The sequence below is a fragment of the Loxodonta africana genome, chromosome 10, assembly GCF_030014295.1.
Source record: "Loxodonta africana isolate mLoxAfr1 chromosome 10, mLoxAfr1.hap2, whole genome shotgun sequence".
NCBI lineage: Eukaryota > Metazoa > Chordata > Mammalia > Proboscidea > Elephantidae > Loxodonta > Loxodonta africana.
The window spans coordinates 14,991,214-15,013,902 of NC_087351.1; the positions used below are offsets into that span (position 1 = coordinate 14,991,214).

The window sequence follows — 22,689 nt, forward strand, 5'->3', positions numbered from 1 at the left end:
TCCCTACAATATGACAGCACACTCCTCTCCACTGTGTATTTCCTGTGTCCATTCAACCAGCAACTGTCCTTCTCTGCCTTCTCATCTGGCCTCCAGACAGGAGCTGCCCACACAGTCTCATGTGTCTATTTGAGCTAAGAAGCACACTCCTAACCAGCATCATTTTAGGTCTTATATGTCTTATAATCCAATCTAATCTTTATCTGAAGAGTTGGCTTCAAGAATGGTTTTAGTTTTGGGCTAACAGGGAGTCTGGGGACCACGACCTCTGTGGTCCCTACAGTCTCAGTCAGACCATTCAATCTGGTCTTTTTACTAGAGTTTGAGTTCCACACCCCACTTTTCTCCTGCTCCATCAGGGACTTTCTGTTGTATTCCCTGTCAGGGAGGTCATTGGTGGTAGCCGGGAACCATATAGTTCTTCTGGTCCCAGGCTGATGGTCTCTCTGGTTTATGCAGCCCTTTCTTTCTCTTAGGCTAGTATTTTCCTTGTGTCTTTGGTGTTCTTCATTTTCCTTTGCTCCAGGTGGGTCAAGACTAATTGATGCATCTTAGATGGCCACTTGCTAGCTTTTAAGACCCCAGATGCCACTCACCAAAGTGGGATGCAGAACGTTTTCTTGATAGACTTTGTTATGTTAATTGACCTAGATGTCTCTTGAAACCATGGTCCCCAAACCTCCGCCCCTGTTTCTCTGTCCCTCGAACTGTTTGGCTGTATTCAGGAAACTTCTTAGCTTTTGGATTAGTCCAGTTGTGCTGACTTCCCCTGTATTGTGTATTGTCCTTCTCTTCACCTAAAATAATTTTTAGTCTACTACCTAATTAGCGAATACCCCTCTCCTCCCTCCCCACCCTCATAACCATCAAAGAATGTTTTCTTCTGTGTTTAAACCTTTTCTTCAGTTCTTCTGATAGTAGTCTTATACAATATTTGTCCTTTTACAACTAATTTCACTCAGCGTAATGCCTTCCAGATTCCTCCACGTTATGTTTCACAGATTCATCGTTGTTCTTTATCATTGCATAGTATTCCACTGTGTGAGTATGCCATAATTTGTTTATCCATTCATCTATTGATGGGCACCTTGGTTGTTTCCATCTTTTGCAAAGGGCCTTTTTAAAGTGTTAAAAAAAAAAAAAAAAGGTGTCACTTTGAAGGCGAAGGTGCACCTGACGCAAGCCATGGTATATTCAATCACCTCATATGCATGTGAAAGCTGGAAAATGAGTAAGGAAGACCGAAGAAGAATTGATGCATTTGAATTATGGTGCTGGCAAAGAATATTGAATATACCATGGACTGCCAGAAGAACGAACAAATCTGTCTTGGAAGTACAGCTGGAGTGCTCCTTAGGAGCAAGGATGGTGAGACTTTGTCTCACTTACTTTGGACATGTCATTAGGATGGACCAGTCCCTGGAAAAGGGCATTATGCTTGGTAAACCAGAGGGTCAGTGAAAAAAGAGGAATATCCTCAATGAGATGGACTGACACAGTGGCTGCAACAATGGGCTCAAGCATAGCAACGATTGTGAGGACGCTGCAGGACTGGGCAGTGTTTCCTTCTGTTGTACACGGGGTCACTATGAGTCGGAACTGACTCAACAGCACCTAGCCACAACGAGTTCACTTTTTGGAATGCTGGAAAGTTTACAAGAAAAAATAATTATATTAGTTGCATAATTTATTAATTATTTGAAGTTCTGAAGTTTATTGAAAACTTTGATACATGCCACAGCAATGAAGTGTTAGAAAATGCAAGGTGAAGGACTATTTTTGGTATCTGAGAGTATGCCAGGCCTAGAATACCAAAGCCATGAACTGCTTTTAAATCCCTCAATTCTTTTATGATAAATAAGCAGTTTTTGAATCTGCTGAAGCACATTAAAGTGGTTAGTCACATTTGTAAATGATTATGTACTGCTTATCGTTATAGTCAGAAACCCTGGTGGCATAGTGGTTAAGTGCTACGGCTGCTAACCGAAGGGTCAGCAGTTTGAATCTGCCAGGTGCTCCTTGGAAACTCTATGAGGCAGTTCTACTCTGTCCTATACGGTCGCTATGAGTTGGAATCGACTCGATGGTACTGGGTTTGGTTTTGGGTTTTTATCGTTATAGTCTCCAAAATACCAGGGACATGGTGTTATGCACTGAATTGTGTCCCCCAAAAATGTGTGTCAACTTGGCTAGGCCATGATTCCCAGTGTTGTGTGGCTGTCCAACATTCTGTGATCTGATACAATTTTCCTATGTGCTATAAATTCTAGCTTCTATGATGTTAAGGAGGCAGGGTTAGGGGCAGTTATGTTAATGAGATAGGAAGCAGTCTACAGAATGAGGTTTCACCTTGAGTCAATCTCTTCTGAGATACAAATGAGAGAAGGGAGCAGAGAGGAGGGGGACCTCATACCACCAAGAAAGAAGCACTGGGAGCAGAGTGTGTCTTTTGTACCCAGGGTCCCTGCTCTGAGAAGCTCCTAGACCAGGGGAAGACTGATGACAAGAACCTTCCCCAGAGCCAACAGAGAGAGAAAGCCTTCCCCAGGAGCTGGAACCCCAAATTCAGACTTCTGGCCTCCTGGACTGTAAAAGAGTAGATTTCTGTTTGTTAAAGCCATCCACTTGTGGTATTTCTGTTTAATAGCACTAGATAATTAAGACACATGGTGTTCTCTTTGCATTCCTAGTGAACTGACCCATGGCCTAGGCACTTGAAAGTGGTTCCTACCACCGACGTGGAGTAGGAGGACAAAGAAGGAGAGTCACTATTTTAGAGATAACCCAAGGTGGAAAAAAAAAGAGAAAGAAAATCTTTCAACGTATTTTATTTAAAAGTTTATTATTTTGATAGATTTTATACATGCACTGATACAATAATGAATAATATATTATGTATGTACAGTTTAAAGAACAATAATTAAACCAATGCCATGTACGCACAATCCAGCTTCAGAAACAGAAAATTACCAGCACCTTTGAAGCTTCCTGTGTGGCCCTCTCTGCTGGCAATCTCCCCCTACAAATGTAACCACTTTCCTGAATTTTGTGTTAATCACCCTTTTGTCTTTCTTTACCAAATACGTATGTATGTATCCCTAAAAAATGTTTAGTTTTGTCTGTTTTTGAATTTTATATACGTGGAATCATGTTGTATATATTCATCTGTGATATCTTTCATTTAATATTGAGTTTTATATGTATAATTCATTCATTTTCACTGCTTTTTAGTATACGATTGCTTGAATATGTAACTATGTATCTATTCTCTAATTAACGGACACTTCCGGTGTCTCTGGTTTTTTGCTGTTATAAATATTTTAAATATTTTATACGTATGTCCTGGTTGTTGTTAGTTGCCATTGAGTCAGCTCGGGCTCATAGTGACCCCAAGTGTGCAGAGTAGAAATGCTCCATAGGGTTTCCTTGGCTGTGATCTTTTAGAATCAGATCCTCAGTTCTTTCTTCCAAGACACCTCCGGGTACGTTCTAACCACCAATATTTCAGCTAGTAGTCAAGGGCTTAACCATTCACACCATCAGGGACTCCTTATCTCCTGGTATACACATGAAAATGTTTCTCTAGGGTGTATAGCTAGAAGTGGAATCATTGTTTACGTGCATATTCAATTTTACCAGGGAATTCCTGTTTTAACTGTTTAATGTGGTTAACAGCTGATGAAGATTATGCAGTTTTGAAGACATGGTTAAACTTCAGATGAAAGAAGACAGTACACAGAAGGTTTGGAAGGGAAGAAAACAATAATCATAATAATAGACAACATTCTTTCCCACGTGCAAGGCAGTGTTCTAAGCAGACTGAGTGCCTTGGTGATGACACCGCTGACTGTAGTAGCTTATTCATCAAAAACCTCATCACGTTTCTCAGGCTGCTCTGCTTCCGTCCTTGGTTTTCTGTAATCCTGTGTTCCAGAAGACACTCAGTTCTGAGAACCAGTGACCCAAAACCTGATAAAATTTGCAGTGAACTCATGTTCTCTACCACCGTTGGGAGCAAGATTGACCCAAGCAAATCTAGGTCATCCATCGAGAGATGCAGACATCCCAGAAAACCCCTGGTTCCAAGCCACAGTCGGATTCAAGGCCAAACTTGGAAAGGCAGCTGCCTGAACAGCTGTTGCAGTCACTGCATTCAGCTGCCTCTGCCGCTCACTCTGCTGGAGGGAGATGGAAATTGATATAATATTTTGGGAGGGCTGTTTGCTATTACCTATTGGTCAGCATTTATACTTAAAATTATACTTAATTTTTTTTCTACAGAAACAGTGGTATAAGTGTGGAAGGATATAATACAAGGACGTTCACTACTGTTTATTTACAATAATGAAAGATACCAAACGCCTAAAATTCCACCAATAGGGGATGGGTATGATGGTGAGGTCACACAGTGGAGCACAATGCGGCTATTTAAAAAAGAGAAAGAGCAAAAGCAAGTTGTAGAACAATTGGCATGGCATGATTCCATTTTTATTAGAAAATACATATACATTTATGCATCCATGAATAGGAAAAAAGTCAGGAAGCAGACTACTTTATTAATAGTAGCTATCTCTAGAATGGGGGTAAGGGGAGCCAGACTAAAATAAGAATTAAATTTTTAAAAAGAATTCCATTTTACAGGGGGGAAAAACACATTGAAGCACAGCCAACTATTAGCTATAGGAATCTATAGGAAACACCAATGGGTTCGGCCTGAGCTCCTTAAGGGGAGCTACATTTTCACAGGTTCTCTACAAATGCCCTAGCAACTATACGAGCATTAGGCTGACACAGTAGAGGCTGATTACTCATCTTTTATGTGTAAGGTAGAAGAATACACACACACACACACACACACACACACACACACAACCCCCATTTTTTAAGTGTCACTAGACTAGTGGAGCCATTGTAGTTAGGAACTCTTGTTTTGAGTAGAGACCCTTTGGAGCAATGCTGTCCAGTAGAACTCTCTGCAATGATGGAAATCTATATTTGAGCTATCCAATACGGTAGTCACTAAATCCAGTGGATACTGAACATTTGAAATATGGCTAGTTCAACTGAGGAACTGCATTTTAAATTTTACTTAGTTTTGATTCATTTGTGGCTAGTATTGGACAATGAAGCTTTGAAGGATCTGATGAAATCTATAGACTTGCCTCAGAACAATAACACAAACGCAAAATCTTGCATACAATTTCAAGAGACCCAGGGACCATCTCAAGCTCATCCATCTCCCTAGATCAAGAACCTCTGAAGCTGACTAAAAAAATGGGAATAGAGTGGACAGGGCTAGAAAGGGAAAGAACACAGAACGGAAGAGCTGAGGTGGAAAATAGGCAAAGGCTCATGTTCCTATTCAGAACCCTGGAAGGCACCTGACTAGGTGTGGAGGTAGCCTCTACTCCCTCTTCCCATCACAGAGAACATTTATCTCACTATATGTTAACTATTTACTGGATTTCCCCATTTTGTGCTGTACACTACAGTCTGTATATTCCATGAGGATAGGGATCGTATCTATTTTGTTCACCATTTAATATGCCCAGAGCTTAGTGTAAACCTAGAACATAGTTGGTTATTCCTGTGGTATTAATAAGTTTTACTGGGCATCTGATTGTTCTCCATCCTAGGAGCCCAAAGCTTCTGAGTTAAGGAGGGTCTCAGTGGTAAGAGGAGTTGGCTGGCTCATGAGACATGGAGATAGGGTTTTCACAAAAATTGAGCAGATACTCAGATCCATGAGGATCCTGTGTCATCCAGGATTTTCCTATCTATGCCTTACAGTCTGTTGTAATACTAAAGCCATGTAATGGTTTTATCAATAATGGTCATACACACGTGATGAGGGCCACATGTCCCCAAAGCCTCTCTCTTTTGGTGTCTCTTCCTCTGCCTTCTCTCACATTGACTTTCTATCTGGCATCCTTCTTTTATGTCTCTACTGGACAAACTCTAATTTATTGTTAAATGCCTCTTCCTTTGGGATACCTGTGCTGGCACTGTCAGACAGAATTATGCCATGTCTCCACTTTCTCCCTTGGCATTTTGTGCGTTCCATTATGTGCACTTTACCAACGCAGGACCCAGTCACTCCTCCCTTATATCTCAGCATGAAGTAATATTTCGTATATAAAACCAAACCAAACCCGTTGCTGTTGAGTTGATTCCGACTCATAGTGACCCTATAGGACATAGTAGAACTGCTTCATAGGGTTTCCAAAGAGTGCTTGGTAGATTCGAACTGCTGACCTTTTATTTAGCAGCCAAACTCTTAACCACTACGCCACCAGGGTTTCCATTTGGTATATAGTAGGTGCTAAACAACAACTATGAACCACTACTAAAGAATATAAACAAAACTGCTCTTTTCCCACCCACTTTATTACAGCTCAATATGTGCGGCTCAAAGCCTACATATTGGGTATTACTGAGCCTGTGACATCCACTCCCAAAGTGCCTGGAAACAAAATTCATGGTTCTCTATATGGATATTCTAAAGAAATCCATGATAGATATACAATAGAAGGGGCAGAAAGGAGAAATCTTCTGCCTGAGTAGAAAAGAAGTCAGAGCCCTGTCCCGGCAGAAATGCAGGGCAAGAAACAAGCAGTTAGAACTTCCTCAACATGATGGGGTTGGGGCCTGGGGACCATGATTTCTGCAGATGTCTAGATCAATTGGTATAACAGTTTATGAAGAAAATGCTCTATATCCTACTTTGGTGAGTGGTATCCGGGGTCTTAAAAACTTGCGAGCAGCCATCTAAGAAACATCAATTGGTCCCATCCCACTTGGAGCAGAGGAGAATGAAGAAAACCAAAGACAAAAGGACAATACTAGCCCAAAGGTCTAAAGGACCAAATGTACCAGAGACTCCACCAGCTGGAGACAAGAAGAACTAGACAGTGCCCAGCTACCACCAATGACAGCCCTGTCCGGGAACACAACAGAGAGTCCTGGACAGAGCAGGAGAAAAATGTAGAACAGAACTCAAATTCATATAAAAAGACCAGACTTAGTGGTCTGACAGAGACTGGAGGAACCCTCAAAACTATGGCCCTTGGATGCACTGTTAACCCAGAACTGAAACCATTCCTGAAGCCCACTCTTCAGACAAAGATTAGACAGGAGTATAAAACAAAAAATAATACACGTGAGGAATGTGCTTCTTAGTTCAATTAGATATATGAATGAGACCAACTGGGTAGCTCCTGTTCAAAAGCAAGATGAGAAGGCAGGAAGGTACAGGAACTGGTCCAATGGACACAGGGAACCTGGGGTGGAAAGGGGTAGGGGGTGCTATCACATCCTGGGGATTGCAACTAATGTCCCCAAACAACATGTGTATACATTTTTTAATGACAAATTAACTTGAGCTGTAAACTTTCACACAAAGCACAATAAAAAAACAGAACGCTTTGATGAAACAGTAAAAAATATTAATCATTAAACAACAAAAAAAGAACTTCCTCAACATGATAAAGGCATTTATGAAAAACCCACAGCTAACAATTTTTTTTTTTAACATCACATGTAATGGTAAAAGACTAATAAAACTTTTCCCCCTAAGATCAAAACAAGACAAGGAAGCTGGCTTTTGCTATTTCATTCAATGTTGTGCTGCGAATTCTAGCAGAGTGTTATGGATTGAATTGTATGCCCCCAAAATATGTTTTAAATCCTAACCTCTATGCCTGTGGTTATAAACACATTTGGGAATGAGTTGTCTTTGTTATGTTAATGAGACAGGATTAGTGTATGGTGTGTCTTGAATCAATCCTTTTTTGATTAAAACAAGCAAGCAAGAGAGGCAGAGATGGGGAAGAGAGATGGCAAGATACATGGAGATCTCCAAGAAACCAGGAAGCCAGAACCAATATGGAAAGCGTTCCCCTAGAGCCAGTGTTCTGAATTCAGGCTTCTAGCCTCCTAAACTGTGAGAAAACACATTTCCATTAGTTAAAGCCACCCACTTGTGGTATTTCTGTTACAGCAGTACTAGATAACTAAGACAAAGGGCATTTAAGCAAGAAAAAGAAATGAGAAGCATCCAAGTTAGAAAGGAAGAAGTAAAACTATCCCTATCTGCAAATGTCACAATTGTATCTATATATACAACATCCTAAAGAATCCATAAGAAAACCATTACAACTAATAAAGAGAATTTTTTTTTAATAATTTTTATTGAGCTTTAAGTGAACGTTTACAAATCAAGTCAGTCTGTCACATATAAGCTTATATACACCTTACTCCATACTCCCACTTACTCTCCCCCTAATGAGTCAGCCCTTTCAGTCTCTCCTTTCATAACAATTTTGCCAGTTTCTAACCCTCTCTACCCTCCCATCTCCCCTCCAGACAGGAGATGCCAACACAGTCTCAAGCGTCCACTTGATACAAGTAGCTCACTCTTCATCAGCATCTCTCTCCAACCCATTGTCCAGCCCCTTCCATGTCTGATGAGTTGTCTTCGGGAATGGTTCCTGTCCTGGGCCAACAGAAGGTTTGGGGACCATGACCGCCGGGACTCCTCTAGTCTCAGTCAGACCATTAAGTCTGGTCTTTTTATGAGAATTTGGGGTCTGCATCCCACTGATCTCCTGCTCCCTCAGGGGTTCTCTGTTGTGGTCCCTGTCAGAGCAGTCATCAGTTGTGGCCGGACACCATCTAGGTCTCCTGGTCTCAGGATGATGTAAGTCTCTGGTTCATGTGGCCCTTTCTGTCTCTTGGGCTCATAGTTGTCGTGTGACCTTGGTGTTCTTCATTCTCCTTTGATCCAGGTGGGTTGAGACCAATTGATGCATCTTAGATGGCCGCTTGTTAGCATTTAAGACCCCAGATGCCACATTTCAAAGTAGGATGCAGAATGTTTTCATAATAGTATTATTTTGCCAATTGACTTAGAAGTCCCCTTAAGCCATAGTCCCCAAATCCCCGCCCTTGCTCTGCTGACCTTTGAGGCATTCAGTTTATCCCGGAAACTTCTTTGCTTTTGGTCCAGTCCAGTTGAGCTGACCTTCTGTGTATTCAGTGTTGTCCTTCCCTTCACCTAAAGCAGTTCTTATCTACTAACTAATCGGTAAAAAACCCTCTCCCACCCTCCCTCCCTCCCCCCCTCATAACCACAAAAGTATGTGTTCTTCTCAGTTTATACTATTTCTCAAGATCTTATAATAGTGGTCTTATACAATATTTGTCCTTTTGCCTCTAATTTCGCTAAGCATAATGCCTTCCAGGTTCCTCCATGTTATGAAATGTTTCACAGATTCGTCACTGGTCTTTATCGATGCATAGTATTCCATTGTGTGAATATACCACAATTTATTTACCCATTCATCCGTTGATGGACACCTTGGTTGCTTCCAGCTTTTTGCTATTGTAAACAGTGCTGCAATAAACATGGGTGTGCATATATTTGTTTGCGTGAAGGCTCTTATTTCTCTAGGGTATATTCCGAGGAGTGGGATTTCTGGGTTGTATGGTAGTTCTATTTCTAACTGTTTAAGATAACGCCAGATAGATTTCCAAAGTGGTTGTACCATTTTACATTCCCACTAGCAGTGTATAAGAGTTCCAATCTCTCCGCAGCCTCTCCAACATTTATTATTTTGTGTTTTTTGGATTAATGCCAGCCTTGTTGGAGTGAGATGGAATCTCATCGTGGTTTTAATTTGCATTTCTCTAATGACTAATGATCGAGAGCATTTTCTCATGTATCTGTTAGCTGCCTGAATATCTTCTTTAGTGAAGTGTGTGTTTATATCCTTTGCCCACTTCTTGATTGGGTTGTTTGTCTTTCTGTGGTTGAGTTCTGACAGAATCATATAGATTTTAGAGATCAGGCACTGGTCGGAGATGTCATAGGTGAAAATTCTTTCCCAGTCTGTAGGTGGTCTTTTTACTAATAAAGAGAATTTTTGATGGTTGCAAGGGTGGGGAGGGAAGGAAAGCGGTATTCCCTAACTAGATAGTAGACAAGAATTATTTTAGGCGAAGGGAAGGACAACACAATATAAGCGAAGTCAGCACAACTGGACTAATCCAAAAGCTAAGAAGTTTCCTGAACACAACCAAACACTTCGAGGGACAGAGCAGCAGGGGTGCAGGTCTGGGGACCATGGTTTCAGGAAACATCTAGGTCAATTGGCATAACAAAGTGTATTAAAAAATGTTCTGCATCCCACTTTGGTGAGTGGTGTCTAGGGTCTTAAAAGCGAGCAAGCAGCCATCTAAGATGCTCAATTGGTCTCAAGCCACCTGGAGCAAAGGAGAGTGAAGAACACCAAAGATACAAGGAAAATATGAGCCCAAGACACTGAAACAACCACATAAACCAGAGACTCCATCAGCCTGAGACTGGAAGAAGTAGATGGTGCCCAGCTACCACGAATGACTGCCCTGACAGGGAACACAACAGAGAATCCCTGATGGAGCAGGAGAAAAATGGGTTGCAGATCTCAAATTCTTGTAAAAAGACCAGACTTAATTGTCTGACTGAGACTGGAGGGACCCCAGAGGACATGGCCCCTGGACTCTCTGTTAGCCCAAAACTAAAAGCATTCCTGAAGCCAACGCTTCAGACAAAGATTAGATTGGACTATAAGACAAATTGATACTGGTTAGGAATATGCTTCTAAGCTCAAATAGACACATGAGACTATGTGGGCAGCTCTTGTCCAGAGGCACAATGAGAAGGCAGAGTGCGACAGGAGCTGGTTGAATGGACACGGGAAATACAGGGTGGAGAATAAGAGTGTGTGCAACTAGGGTCACATAACAATGTAAGTTTTTTTTTTAATGAGAAACTGACTTGAACTGTAAACTTTCACTTAAAGCACAATAAAGAGAGAAAAAATGTTGTATTTCTATATGCTAGCAAAGAACAATGCAAAAATGAAATTAAGAAAAACAATTGCATTTAGATTAGTATTAAAAAAAAAGAACTTCAGAATAAACAACAAAGGAGGTGCAAGATTTATACACTGGAAACTATAAAACACTGCTTAATGAAATTAAAGATTTAAATAAATGGAAAAACATTCCATGTTCATGAATTAGAAGACCTAATATTGCTAAAATGGCAATATTACCTAAAACAATCTAGATTCAGTACAATCCCTATCAAAATTCCAATGCCTTTTTTGCAGAAACAGAAAAGCAGATTCTAAAATTCACCTGGAATTGCAAAGGACCCCAAATGGCCAAAATAATCTTGAAAAAGTTGGAGAACTCACACTTCCTGATTCAAAACTTACTACAAAGGTACAGTAATCAAAACAGTGTGGTACGAGTCTAAGAATAAACACATAGACCAATGGAATAAAATCGAGAGTCCAGAAATAAACTCGTACATCTATGGTGGATTTTCAATAGGGTGCTAAGTTCATTCCATGGGGAGAGAACAGTCTCTTCAACAAATGGCACTGGGATAACTAGATAGCCACATGAAAAGAATAAAAATGGACCCCTATCTCACATCATATACAAAAGTTAACTCAAAATGGATCAAAGACCTAAATGGGAAAGCTAAAACTATAAAGTTCTTAGAAGAAAACATCGGGATAAATCTTCATGACCTTGGATTTGGCAATGGGTTCTTAGACATGACACCAAAAGCACAAGCAACAAAATAAAAAATAAGTTAGACTCTGTCAAAATTTTAAAAATTTTGGGGCTCAAAAGGCAATCCAAAGAATGGCCGAAAATAAAAAACAACCCAAATAAAAATGGGCAAAGAACTTGAATAGACATTTTTCCAAAGATTTACGTATGGCCAACAAGCACATGAAAAGATGCTCAGTGTTATAAGTCAAAATTCAAATTAAAAGCACATGAGATACCACTTCACTCCCACTGTTTTTGTTGGGTTTCACTGAGTCAGTTCTGACTCATAGTGACCTTATTAGACAAAGCACAACTGCCTCATAGGGTCTCCTAGGCTGTTACCTTTACGGCAGCAGATCACCAGGTCTTTTCCGCTGTGGCAGTTTGTGGGTTTGAATCGCTGACATTTTGGTTAACAACTGAGCTCTTAGCCGTTGTGCCACCAGGGCTCCTTCACTCCCACTAGGATGCCTATAATAAAAAATATGGAAAATAACAAGTGTTGGCAAGGATGTGTAAAAATGGAAACATTTGTATACTGCTGTTAGGAATGTAAAATGGTGCTATTACTGTTAACGGTTTGGCGAGTCTGCAAAAAGTTAAAACATAGAATTACCACATGACCCAGCAATTCTACTCCTACGTATAAACCCAGAAGAATTAAAAACAGGTATTCAAACAAAAATTTGTGCACCAATGTTCATAGTAGCATTGTTCATAATGGTAAAAAGTTTTTTTTTTTTTTTTGTGCTTTAAGTGAAAGTTTACAAATCAAGTCAGTCTCTCACACAAAAACCCATATATGCCTTGCTACATACTCCCAGTTACTCTCCCCCTTATGATACAGTCCGGTCCCTCCCTCCACTCTCTTTTCGTATCCACTTCGCCAGCTTCTAACCCCCTCTACCCTCTCATCTACCCTCCAGGCAGGAGATGCCAACATAGTCTCACCTAATCCAAGAAGCTCACTCCTCACCAGCATCCCTCTCCAACCCACGGCCCAGTCCGATCCCTGTCTGAAGGGTTGGCTTTGGGAATGGTTCCTGTCCTGGGCCAACAGAAGGTCTGGGGGCCATGACCACTGGGGTCCTTCCAGTCTCAGTGAGACCATTAAGTCTGGTCTTTGTACGAGAATTTGGGGTCTGCATCCCACTGCTCTCCTGTTCCCTCAGGGGTTCTCTGTTGTGTTCCCTGTCAGGGCAGTCACCAGTTGTAGGTCAAAAGGTTTTAACAACCCAAATGTCCATCGACTGATGAATGGATAAACAAAATTATATCCATACAAAGGAACATTATTCCGCCATAGTGAAGTACTGACGCATGCTACAACATGGACAAACCTTAAAATCATCATGCTAAATGAAAGAAGCCAGACACAAATGGCCACCTATTGTATGACTCTTTACATGAAGCGTCCAGAATAGGCAAATCCATGGAAACAGAAAGCAGATTAGTGGTTGCCAGAGCCAGCAGGAAGGGACCGGTGAGTGAAAGCCTGATGGATGTGCATTTCCTTTTGGGGTGATGAGAAAGTTTTGGAACTGGACAGATGTAGTGGTTGGACAACATTGTGAATGTACTAAATGCCATTGAATTGTTCGCTTTAAAATGATTAATTTTATGCTATGTGAATTTTACCTCAATTAACAAAAAAGGAACAAGCTGTAAGAAAACCAGACACGTGAGGTGTTAAAAAGAAGGAATGTATTTACAAACCACAAAAATCCCCAAACTCCGGCTGGAACAAAGGAGGTAGTACGGGCCCAACCTCCCTCTTACAGAGACCCTGAGTACCATCCTGTGGAGTCAGCCTTTGCCCTGTGCCCTATCTCTGCCCCAACCCTAGAAGCAACCCCTCCACGGGCCACAGCTCTCAGCTCTCTTGCCAGTCATCCTGTGCCCAGGCAGGCATGGGTGAAGAGTATTCAAAGTCCGGCCCTTTATAGCGCAGGGCATGCAGGAACATCACAAGGTCCTGGGGCAAGGGGTCCTGGCGCACCAACCGGCACTCCTCGCACAGGGGGTCTGTCTCCTGATTCACAACATCTGCTTCAGCTGCATCCCCTGGTGCCAAGGCCAACGTGCCCAGATCCTGATGGGCTGCCTCACGGGCTCTATCCATCTTCTGAGCAGCCTTAGCCAATTCTTCCAGGCCGCTCTTGCCCAGCTCTGAGGAGCGGGCTGTAGAATCTGTGAGTCCCGAGGACAGGTCGCCCTCACAGAGCTCCAACACATCCAGGCTCTGTTTGGCCTGGTGTTCTGCCACCAGGTCCCGTAGCAGTTCCTCATCTGTCTTGGAAATGTGGCCGCCCCGACCGCGGGAGGGGCCCCACGAGACTGAGTTATAGATAGGGTCGTTGAGGATGGGGTGGCCCAGGAACTGGAGGTGGACTCGGATCTGGTGGGTGCGGCCTGTGAGAGGCTGACACCGCACCACACTGGAGTGGCCATTATAGCTCAGCCTCTGGAACACTGTCTCACAGGGCTTGCCCCGGGGATCCACACGGCACACCCCCACCTTGTAAGACACCACGAGGATGGGCTCCTTGCAGGTCACTTTCTCAGCGGGAAACTCCCCCTCCACCCGGCACACATACTCCTTCTCCAACTGTACAGGAAGGAACAGGGAGACAGTTAGCACAAAGCCTGAACTCCTGGAGCCCGGGCCCTCTGCAAAGTGATCAGGAATGCACCAGCGTCAGAAAGGAGAGGATTCAAGCCCCAAAACTACCATTTGCCCATGTGTGACCCTGGGTACATTACGTAACCTCCTTAAGCTCCTCCAACTCATCTAGGAAGTATGAGGTTAGAAAAGCATTTTCCTCATAGGGCTGCAGTAAGGCTTCTATGGTAAGTTAGGCTCTAACGTGCTTGGCAGTAAGCCTGGTATACGGTAAGCACTCAATAAGTATATTAAAATCCAGATTCAGAATTATGAACCATAAGACTGGAACCGCTACTATTAAACTGTTCTACCTAAGCCTCTTCAACTTCACCCAGAATCTTTTCACTGAGCAGGTTCGCCCCACAATATTAAAAACCTTGCTCAGTCTGCAGCACTTTAGAACTTTTACTTTTTACAAACTACCTAGAGAAGTGGTGATCACCATTTCTAAAGGTCTTTTGAAACAGAAGAGATAATTGACCTGTGTTTAGCACTGAAGGTAGGATGTTTGGCCAGAGTAATGTATAGACCCACTTCAGATGTAGAACTCAGTGATGCCCTTTAGACACAGGGCATCTGTGGGCCCAGGAAGTGGTCTACAGTAGAAGGGTCTGGCTCACCTGCCGGTCCCGAACCTGCTCATGAATTCTCTCGGAGACAGCAGCTGTCTTGGCAAACATGAGCACCCCTGAGGTAAGGCGGTCGAGCCGATGCAATGGGTGTAGCTCTTGTAGTTGGTGCTCTTTGCCAAGGATGAAGATGACCGTATTGTGTCGAAAGCGGCCACAGGGGTGGACAGGAATGGAGGAAGGCTTGTCCACAACTACCACATCTTCATTCTCGGCTAGCAGGCGGACAGGCTCTGCTGTGACTGGTGGCTCGTGCCTATGCACTGTGTTCCGCAAGAAGTCATTGTCCTGCCAAAGATACAGGCAACCCATCAGCCCCAGAGCCAGCAGCTGGGATTCAGTCAGCACCACACCCAGCTTCCCCTGTCCCTGGCCCAAATGTTAAAGTATATGCCCACCAAGAGGTGTATGGAAGACCATGCAGCTCAGTGATGGCACAGAGGCATGCTGATGGACGTGGAAAAACATTCACAGTACACCCTCAAGCAGAAAAAGCATGTGTGTAGTGTGATCTCACTCGGTAAAAACACAGACAGACACACAGGCAGAGAGGCACTGAAAAAGTTCTAAGACATACAGTATTTTCACACAAATAATGTGCACGTTATACATTTTTTGCCAATCACACAACTCCCTTGTGCATCATTTTCCTAGGCGTTACGTGTGCCACGTGTGTAGTGCATTACATGCCAAAAATACAGTACACAAAAATGTTAATGGTGATATCTCTGGGTGGTGGAATTATGGATGTTTTGGGGTTTTGCTTATTTTTATTTTAAGGAGCCCTGATGCTGCAGTGGTTAAGTGTTCATTGGCTAACCAAAAGGTTGGCAGTCTGAACCCACCAGCCACTGCTCAGGAGGGAGATGTGGCAGTCTGTGTCTGTAAAGATTTACAACCTTGGGAATCCTGCGGGGCAGTTCTACTCTGTTCTGTAGGGTCGCTATGAGTCAGAATCAGCTTGAAGGCAGTAGAGTGGGTATTTTTATTTTCTCTATAAAAAAAATTTTATTTTAAAAGTCGGTTTAGAAAAAAAGGAAAAACTCCATAAATCTTCACTCACTGTGACCTTGAACAAAGAACACCAAGCTGTAAGTCCACAGATCTAGGCTCTAGACCTGGATTTGTCACAAACTCACTGCATACTCTTAAACAAGTCTCTTATCCTCCATTTCTTTATCTGTAAAATAGGAGGGTTAGACTAGATCTGTACTCTCAAAATTGGGGTGGGAGATGGGGTTCAAACCACCCATTCCCCAAATTCTGGAATATTCTCTCTCATCACATCCGTGGTGAGGCAGTGTTACTGAGGAGAGTGTCTGGTATCTCTTAGCTGTGATGGAATAAAAAAAGGGGGGGGGGACAACAAAACACTGGACTTGACAATTCTAGTCTTCATTCTGACATCTCACAATTCTTTTACATGTCAGGCTCCATAGTAAATAGTTTAAGTAGCACTCATAAGAATACTGGCTTTGGCGGTGACACTACCTCTTTGAGCCTGTTTCCTCACAGGTAAAATGGGGTGACAACACCTACCTCACAAGGTTGTCATTAGAATGAAATGAATTAAAGTTTAACGTACATAAAATGCTTAATTCTTTGCCCAGCACACTGTAAGCAGACAAAAATGAAAGCCACTATTATTACTATTTGTACAGAGATCTACAATGCAAGGTGGAAGTTGATCAGCGCCAGGGCTACAAGGCCACGCATTAAAGAGGCAATTCCGACGAGGAAAAATGACTGTGCCCCCTTGGAAACAAGGAAGCCACCTTGATGCCAGGCGTAAATGCGCTGAGTTTGAAGCAAAGACATGTTATTTGCTAAAAGAGTGTTCCAAGTGAAAGCGAGGCCGTTTCAGAATTCCCACGGTTTTACCCCAGTACTTATGCCCTATTAACTCTGAAAAAACCAGATCCCCTTTTCTCCTCCACTCCCGGCCACCCCCGATCAGGACTCCACCTTGAGCACGATGCTGAGATCCTGGACCCGCTCCTCGTTGAGGCGCAGGCGCCCCGCACGGACGGCGGCCTCGTAGTAGGCCAGGGGATGCGCTCGGAACTCGGTGCTGAAGACGTCCAGCAAGCTGCGGCCCACCCAGCGGCCTTTGCAGTAGGTCTGGAAGTCAAAGTAATAGGGGCGCACCTTGCGCAGGCCACCCTCGAAATAATAGCTGGTCTCCGCAAAGTGCTCGTCGCCGAAGCTCACCCCAGCCCGCCGTTTCTTCGGGGGCGGCACGATACGCTCCCCAGTCGCGCCTCGCCGCTTTTTTCGCTTGTCTGGGCCCGGGGTTGCAGCCAGGGCTTGCTCCCCACTCTCCGGGGCCGGCTCCACTCCAGGGCCCGACGGCTCCTGGCTCCCCGCGTCTCCGTTCTGCTGAGCTGGAGCCTTCAGCCCTCCCGCTACTTCGGCCCCAATCGCGAGTGTTTCTGCCATTGGGTCCTTCCAACTAGCCCACGTCCTGGTAAACCTGGGACGCCGAAGCGCAAAACGCCATTGGAAAAGAAAAGGGAGCCACTGGCGGCCAGCCAGCCTCATAATCCCCTCGGCCACCGCTCCTGGGTCGCCATCTGAAGACGTCACTCGGCGCCAGCCAATCAGTGAGGCTCACTGCCGAGGCGCGAACGGTGCCCGGATGAGCTGTCTTGACTTGAGTGGCGAGTTGAGAGGCTGTAAGGATGACTTTCCTCTTCGGACAAACTTAAGCGAATGTTTTCCTACCAGAGAATTAGTATGTAGAAATCTACTTATGTCAGATCAGACGTTATTTCCTAAGAAACCCTTGGATTTGCTCTGGAAAAACTATGGCAGGAGTGGATCCTGTAAATCCCATGTAGGTATGCTCAAAGTCCCTAGGGTCTGGAGAAACTCTTGAAAGGAGCTTTATTTAAAACCACCCACTGCCGACTTTTATTTAAAAGGAGGGGGCGGGGGGAACACCAGAATGAGGGTTGAATATACTGAAAAACATTGACCGGTAAACTTTAAAAGGGTAACTATTATGGTTTGTAAATTATATCTCAATAAATCTATTGTATGTTTAGAAACACCACCACCACCAGAAGCAGGGTTTTCACACATATCCTTCCTCCTGACAGCATGAGAAGGATTGGAGAGCTCCCATTTACCTCCCATATACTCCTATCCTGAGGTGAAAACTGCAAGTGGATCAGAAGATGTACTTGTCAGGGATCTTAAATGAAAAATACTGAAACCAACTCTGGTTAACTTCATCAGAGAGAGAATTATAGGAGGGATATCAGTGCCTCACAGAATTCATAAGAAGACTGGAGAACAAGCTCAGAAAAAGGTCCAAATCAAGGGAAGCCAAGGCCTTTGAGAACAGGCACATGATACCGGGGAGGTAAGAAAGAAATCAGCTGAGGCTGACTCCAGTGTTTTTGGCCTGAGCAACTAGAACAATGGAGGGTCTATTAACTGAAACGGGGCTGACTGTGAATAGAACAGGTTTGGGACATGGGTTTTGAGCATAGTAAGTTCAAAATGTATATTAGATAACCAAGTGGAGATGTTGTATAGGCAGTTGGATATATGAGTCTGGGATTCAGAGCTAGAATGAGTTATGTTGTTTGAACTAAGAACTCTAATTGATATACTATAATAAGAATTTAAGCCTTCTAAGAGCAACAGGGGAAACCCTGGTGGCATAGTGGTTAAGTGCTATGGCTGCTAACCAGAAGGTCTGCAGTTCATATCTACTAGGTCCTCCTTGGAAACTCTATGGGACAGTTCTACTCTGTCCTGTAGGGTCACCATGAGTCGGAATCTACTCGACGGCAACGGGGTTTGGGTTTTGGTAAGAGCAAAAGGAAAGAGTTGTGTGCGAGTGTGTGTGTGATCTGATGTGATCTTCATTTCAAAAGGATCAGTCTGGTTACAACATGGAGAAGAGATTAAAGGAGGAATCACTAGGTCTAGCTCCAATTCAGCATGGTCACTGGCTATGAGGGTCCTAGTTCAAACATTGATGCACAAAATATTTTTTGAACATTACCAGGCATTGCTTGCCTCTGGAGATACAGAGGCCAGAAAAGCATAATCTCAGTGAAGGACTACACTGGTTGAGTATATATATATATATATATATATGTTAATCACACTGCAGTTAAAGGACAGGGTCCAAGTTAAAGGGTTGCTGGCTGCCCTCACATGGCCTCCTAGTGTGAGAAGCCCTTGGGGAGAGGGAGATGACCACGGCTTAGGGTCCTGTTCTTTGTTTTGCAAGTCCAGGATCTGGGTTGGCTTTCTTCATCGCACACACTGATCAAACTCAGAGGACATGGGTGAGTCAGTAAAGGGTGTCAATTTGTTACAATTTAAATTATAAATGTAATTTCCAGTGACTTGGCCCATAGTCAGAGGAACCCTCATCTGGGCATGAAGACCAAATTTGAAATCAAGAGTTTGTTTGGTGGGAGTGAAATCAGAGAAAAGACCATTAGTGGTCATGAGGCCAGAGAGTAGCTTGATTAAACACCCATAACCTACACCAGTGTCCCTTTCTATGAACCACATGCTGCCAGATTTATGTCGCTCTATGAGTAAAAAAAAAAATAAAGTTGCCGTTGAGTTGATTCCGACTCATAACAACCCTATAGGACAGAGTAGAACTGTCCCATAGAGTTTCCAAGAAGTGGCTGGTGGATTTGAACTGCCGACCTTTTGGTTAGCGGCTGAATGCTTAACTGCTACGCCACCAGGGTTTGTCTCTGTGAGTAAGCACCACTAAAATCTTGCCTATTATTTGGTCCTTTGTTTTCTAACCTCCTTGCTTTCCTTACCCTTCTATTTGCATAGCCTCTCTAAGAATGCTTGTAAACCTAAGGAACTGAGTTGCTCCGCATGTGCCTTTCACATCAGTTGTTACCACCATAGCCACATTGATTGGATTTAGACCTTTTTTAGAGACTATCAGTCAAGTTACTTCTACTGAAGGTTGGCTGATGTCCTTTATCATATGTTTCTTTGGCAGAGGGTAACCTGCCTTGGAAGTTGGGGGGAGGGGGGAGTGTCTGCATCTTAGGGAATGTACCAAAGGTCATCTCCTTTTAAAAATCCTTTCTGACACACACCTCCCATGACCACTTTCTTCTTATGTAATCTGCCCACAATTTCATCATATCCTCCATAGCTCCTTGCTGTTATTTGTAAACTTGTCTATCTCCATGGCGCATCCCTCCCCAACTAAGCGAAAAGTCTCTCTGGGACCTATATTGTTGTTGTTGTTGTGAGATGTCCTCAAGTTAGCTCCAACTCATGGAAACCCTGTGTATAACAGAACAAAACATTGCCCAGTACTGTGCCAGCCTCACAATGGTAGGTAGGTTTGAGCCCATTGTTGCAGCCACTGTGTCAGTCCATCTTGTTGAGGGTCTTCCTCTTTTTTGCTGACCCTCTATTTTACCAAGCATGGTGTCCTCCAGGGATTTGTCACTCTTGATAATGTGTTCAAAGTAAGTGAGATAAAATCTTACTATCCTTGCTTCCTAGGAGCATTCTGGCTGTGTTTCCTCCAAGACAGATTTGTTTGTTCTTCTGGCAGTCCATGGTATATTCAATATTCTTCAACAACACCATAATTCAAATGTGTCAATTCTTCTTCTTAGGTCTTCTTTATTCATTGTCCAGCATTCACATGCATATCAAAGTTACATCTTTGCTTTTTAAGATTTTAAAGAGGTCTTTTGCAGCAGTGCCCTATGCAATACATTGATTTCTTAACTGCCGCTTCCATGGGCATTGATTGTTGATCCAAGTAAAATGAAATCTTGAAACTCCAATATTTCCTCCGTTTATCATGATGTTGCTTATTGGTCCAGTTGTGAAGATTTTTGTTTTCTTTATGTTGATGTGCAATCCATACTGAAGGCTGTAGTCTTTGATCTTCATCAGTAAGTTCTTCAAGTCTTCTTCCCTTTCAGCAAGCAAGGTTGTGTCATCTGTATATTGCAGGTTGTTAATAAGTCTTCTTCCAATCCTGATGCATGTTCTTCATATATATTCCAGCTGCTTGGATTATTTGTTCAGTGTACATATTGAATTAGTGAAAAGATATAACCCTGATGCACACCTTGTCTGATTTTAAACCACACAGTAGCCCCTTGTTCTGTTGGAATGACTGCCTCTTGTTCTATGTACAGATTCTGAATGAGCACAATTAACGTTCTGGAATTCCCGTTCTTCATATTGTTATCTATATTTTGTTGTAATCTACACGTTCGAATGTCTCTGCATAGTCAACACTGTAAAAACATCACAAAGTTTAGTAAAGCAAAAAGAAAGGTTTTATTCAGCATATATTCAAAGAGACAGAAGTTGGATAGGGACAAGCATGCTGCCAGAGCCATGTCTCCCCAAATCGAAGGAAATTACAGAACAGACAAAAGTGGGAAAGCAGACAAGCATGCTGCCACAGCCATGTCTGCTCGAGTCCAAGGAATATTACACAGTCATCAGTATATATTAATATTACAAATGGGCAAAACCATTGAAAGCTTTATTTTTTCACAGATTGGCTAGACACTGTGATCCTACATTTTGAGTTGTCTTTTCTTTTTTATTGTGCTTTAAGTAAAAGTTTACAAAAATGTATAAACACCTTGCTATATACTCCTAATTGCTCTCCCCCTAATGAGACAGCACACTCCTTTCCTCCACTCTCTCTTTTCGTGTCCATTTGGCCAGCTTCTGACCTTCTCTACCCTCTAATGACCCCTTCAGACAGGAGATGCCAACAGTCTCATGTGTCTGCTTGATCCAAGAAGCTCATTCTTCACCTTTGAATTGTCTTTCTTAACAATCATTGGTACAGGTTTCAGTAACAACAGTCAGGAGGGTCTTCATTGGTCCAACAAATCTCACTGTTCACTAAAGGCTCCGTGGCACCTAACGACAACAACAAAGGCTAATGAAAAAAGATAAGAGTGGAAAGTATGTGGGTCTTTTGTGCTTCTCTAAAAAGACGTTTTCCAAGATCGTCCTAGCTGTTGTCTTTATAACTGATGTGTTCTTGTGAGTCCAGCTTCAGCGGGGTCACATTCTCTATGTTCAAGGACAGGGAATAATAGCTTCAATATTATCTCCTAAATCAATACCAAGTCTTATGTGTCTTGAATTCCTGCTTAACACAATGCCTAGAACACAACACAAGCTTAGGTGCCATCCAGTGGACTCAGCAGCGCCATGTGACACAGTAGAACTGTCCTCACAGTCTGTGGTCTTTACGGGGGCAGAATGCCAGGCCCTTCTCCCGCACAGCCACGGAGTGTGTTCAAATACCAATCTTTCCATTAGCAGTCAAGCGCTTAACTGTTGTGCCACCAGGGCTCCTTGTGTTGACCAACGACTGAGGGAAATTTTCATAACCCCGTGAATGGGACACTGGTCTCCTGTGAGAGTAGGAACAGAAGTAGTTTCCTTCACCATCCTAGGGGTTGACCAGACCTAACTTGGGTAGGAAAGGGTGAAATTTTTGGAAACAAACAATGGGCCACAGGATTGCCGTGCAGATAAACTTAAATTCAAGGGACCAAAAGATGTCCGGGTTTATTCGATCAAGGAAGGTTGGGGGTACGATACCTGTGAGGACCGAACCTACCGATGTACGTGGTATTAGCTCAGCACGGGAGAGGGAAGGGACTCCGGCCACGTGACTGCACCGTTTCCCGGCAACAAGAGCCCCGCCTACCGCCTGTCCTCCCTCAGCGCTCACTTCCTCACCCAGCTGAGTTCCTTTAAGCCAATCGACGCACAGAACACCGC

At 43.2% G+C, this 22,689-nt stretch overlaps 1 protein-coding gene across 1 annotated transcript; it reads right to left on the minus strand.

Moving 5' to 3' along the window:
- Nucleotides 1–12,087: 12,087 nt before the first annotated feature.
- RPUSD2 (RNA pseudouridine synthase domain containing 2) lies at nucleotides 12,088–17,494 on the minus strand. Its single transcript, XM_003418744.4, has 3 exons — nucleotides 16,870–17,494; nucleotides 14,896–15,192; nucleotides 12,088–14,218 (listed from the first exon to the last, which is right to left on the minus strand). Exons 1-3 carry the CDS (start codon nucleotides 17,443–17,445, stop codon nucleotides 13,484–13,486), a joined length of 1,608 nt encoding a protein of 535 aa, XP_003418792.2. The 5' UTR covers nucleotides 17,446–17,494; the 3' UTR covers nucleotides 12,088–13,483.
- Between the last annotated feature and the right edge of the window lie 5,195 nt (nucleotides 17,495–22,689).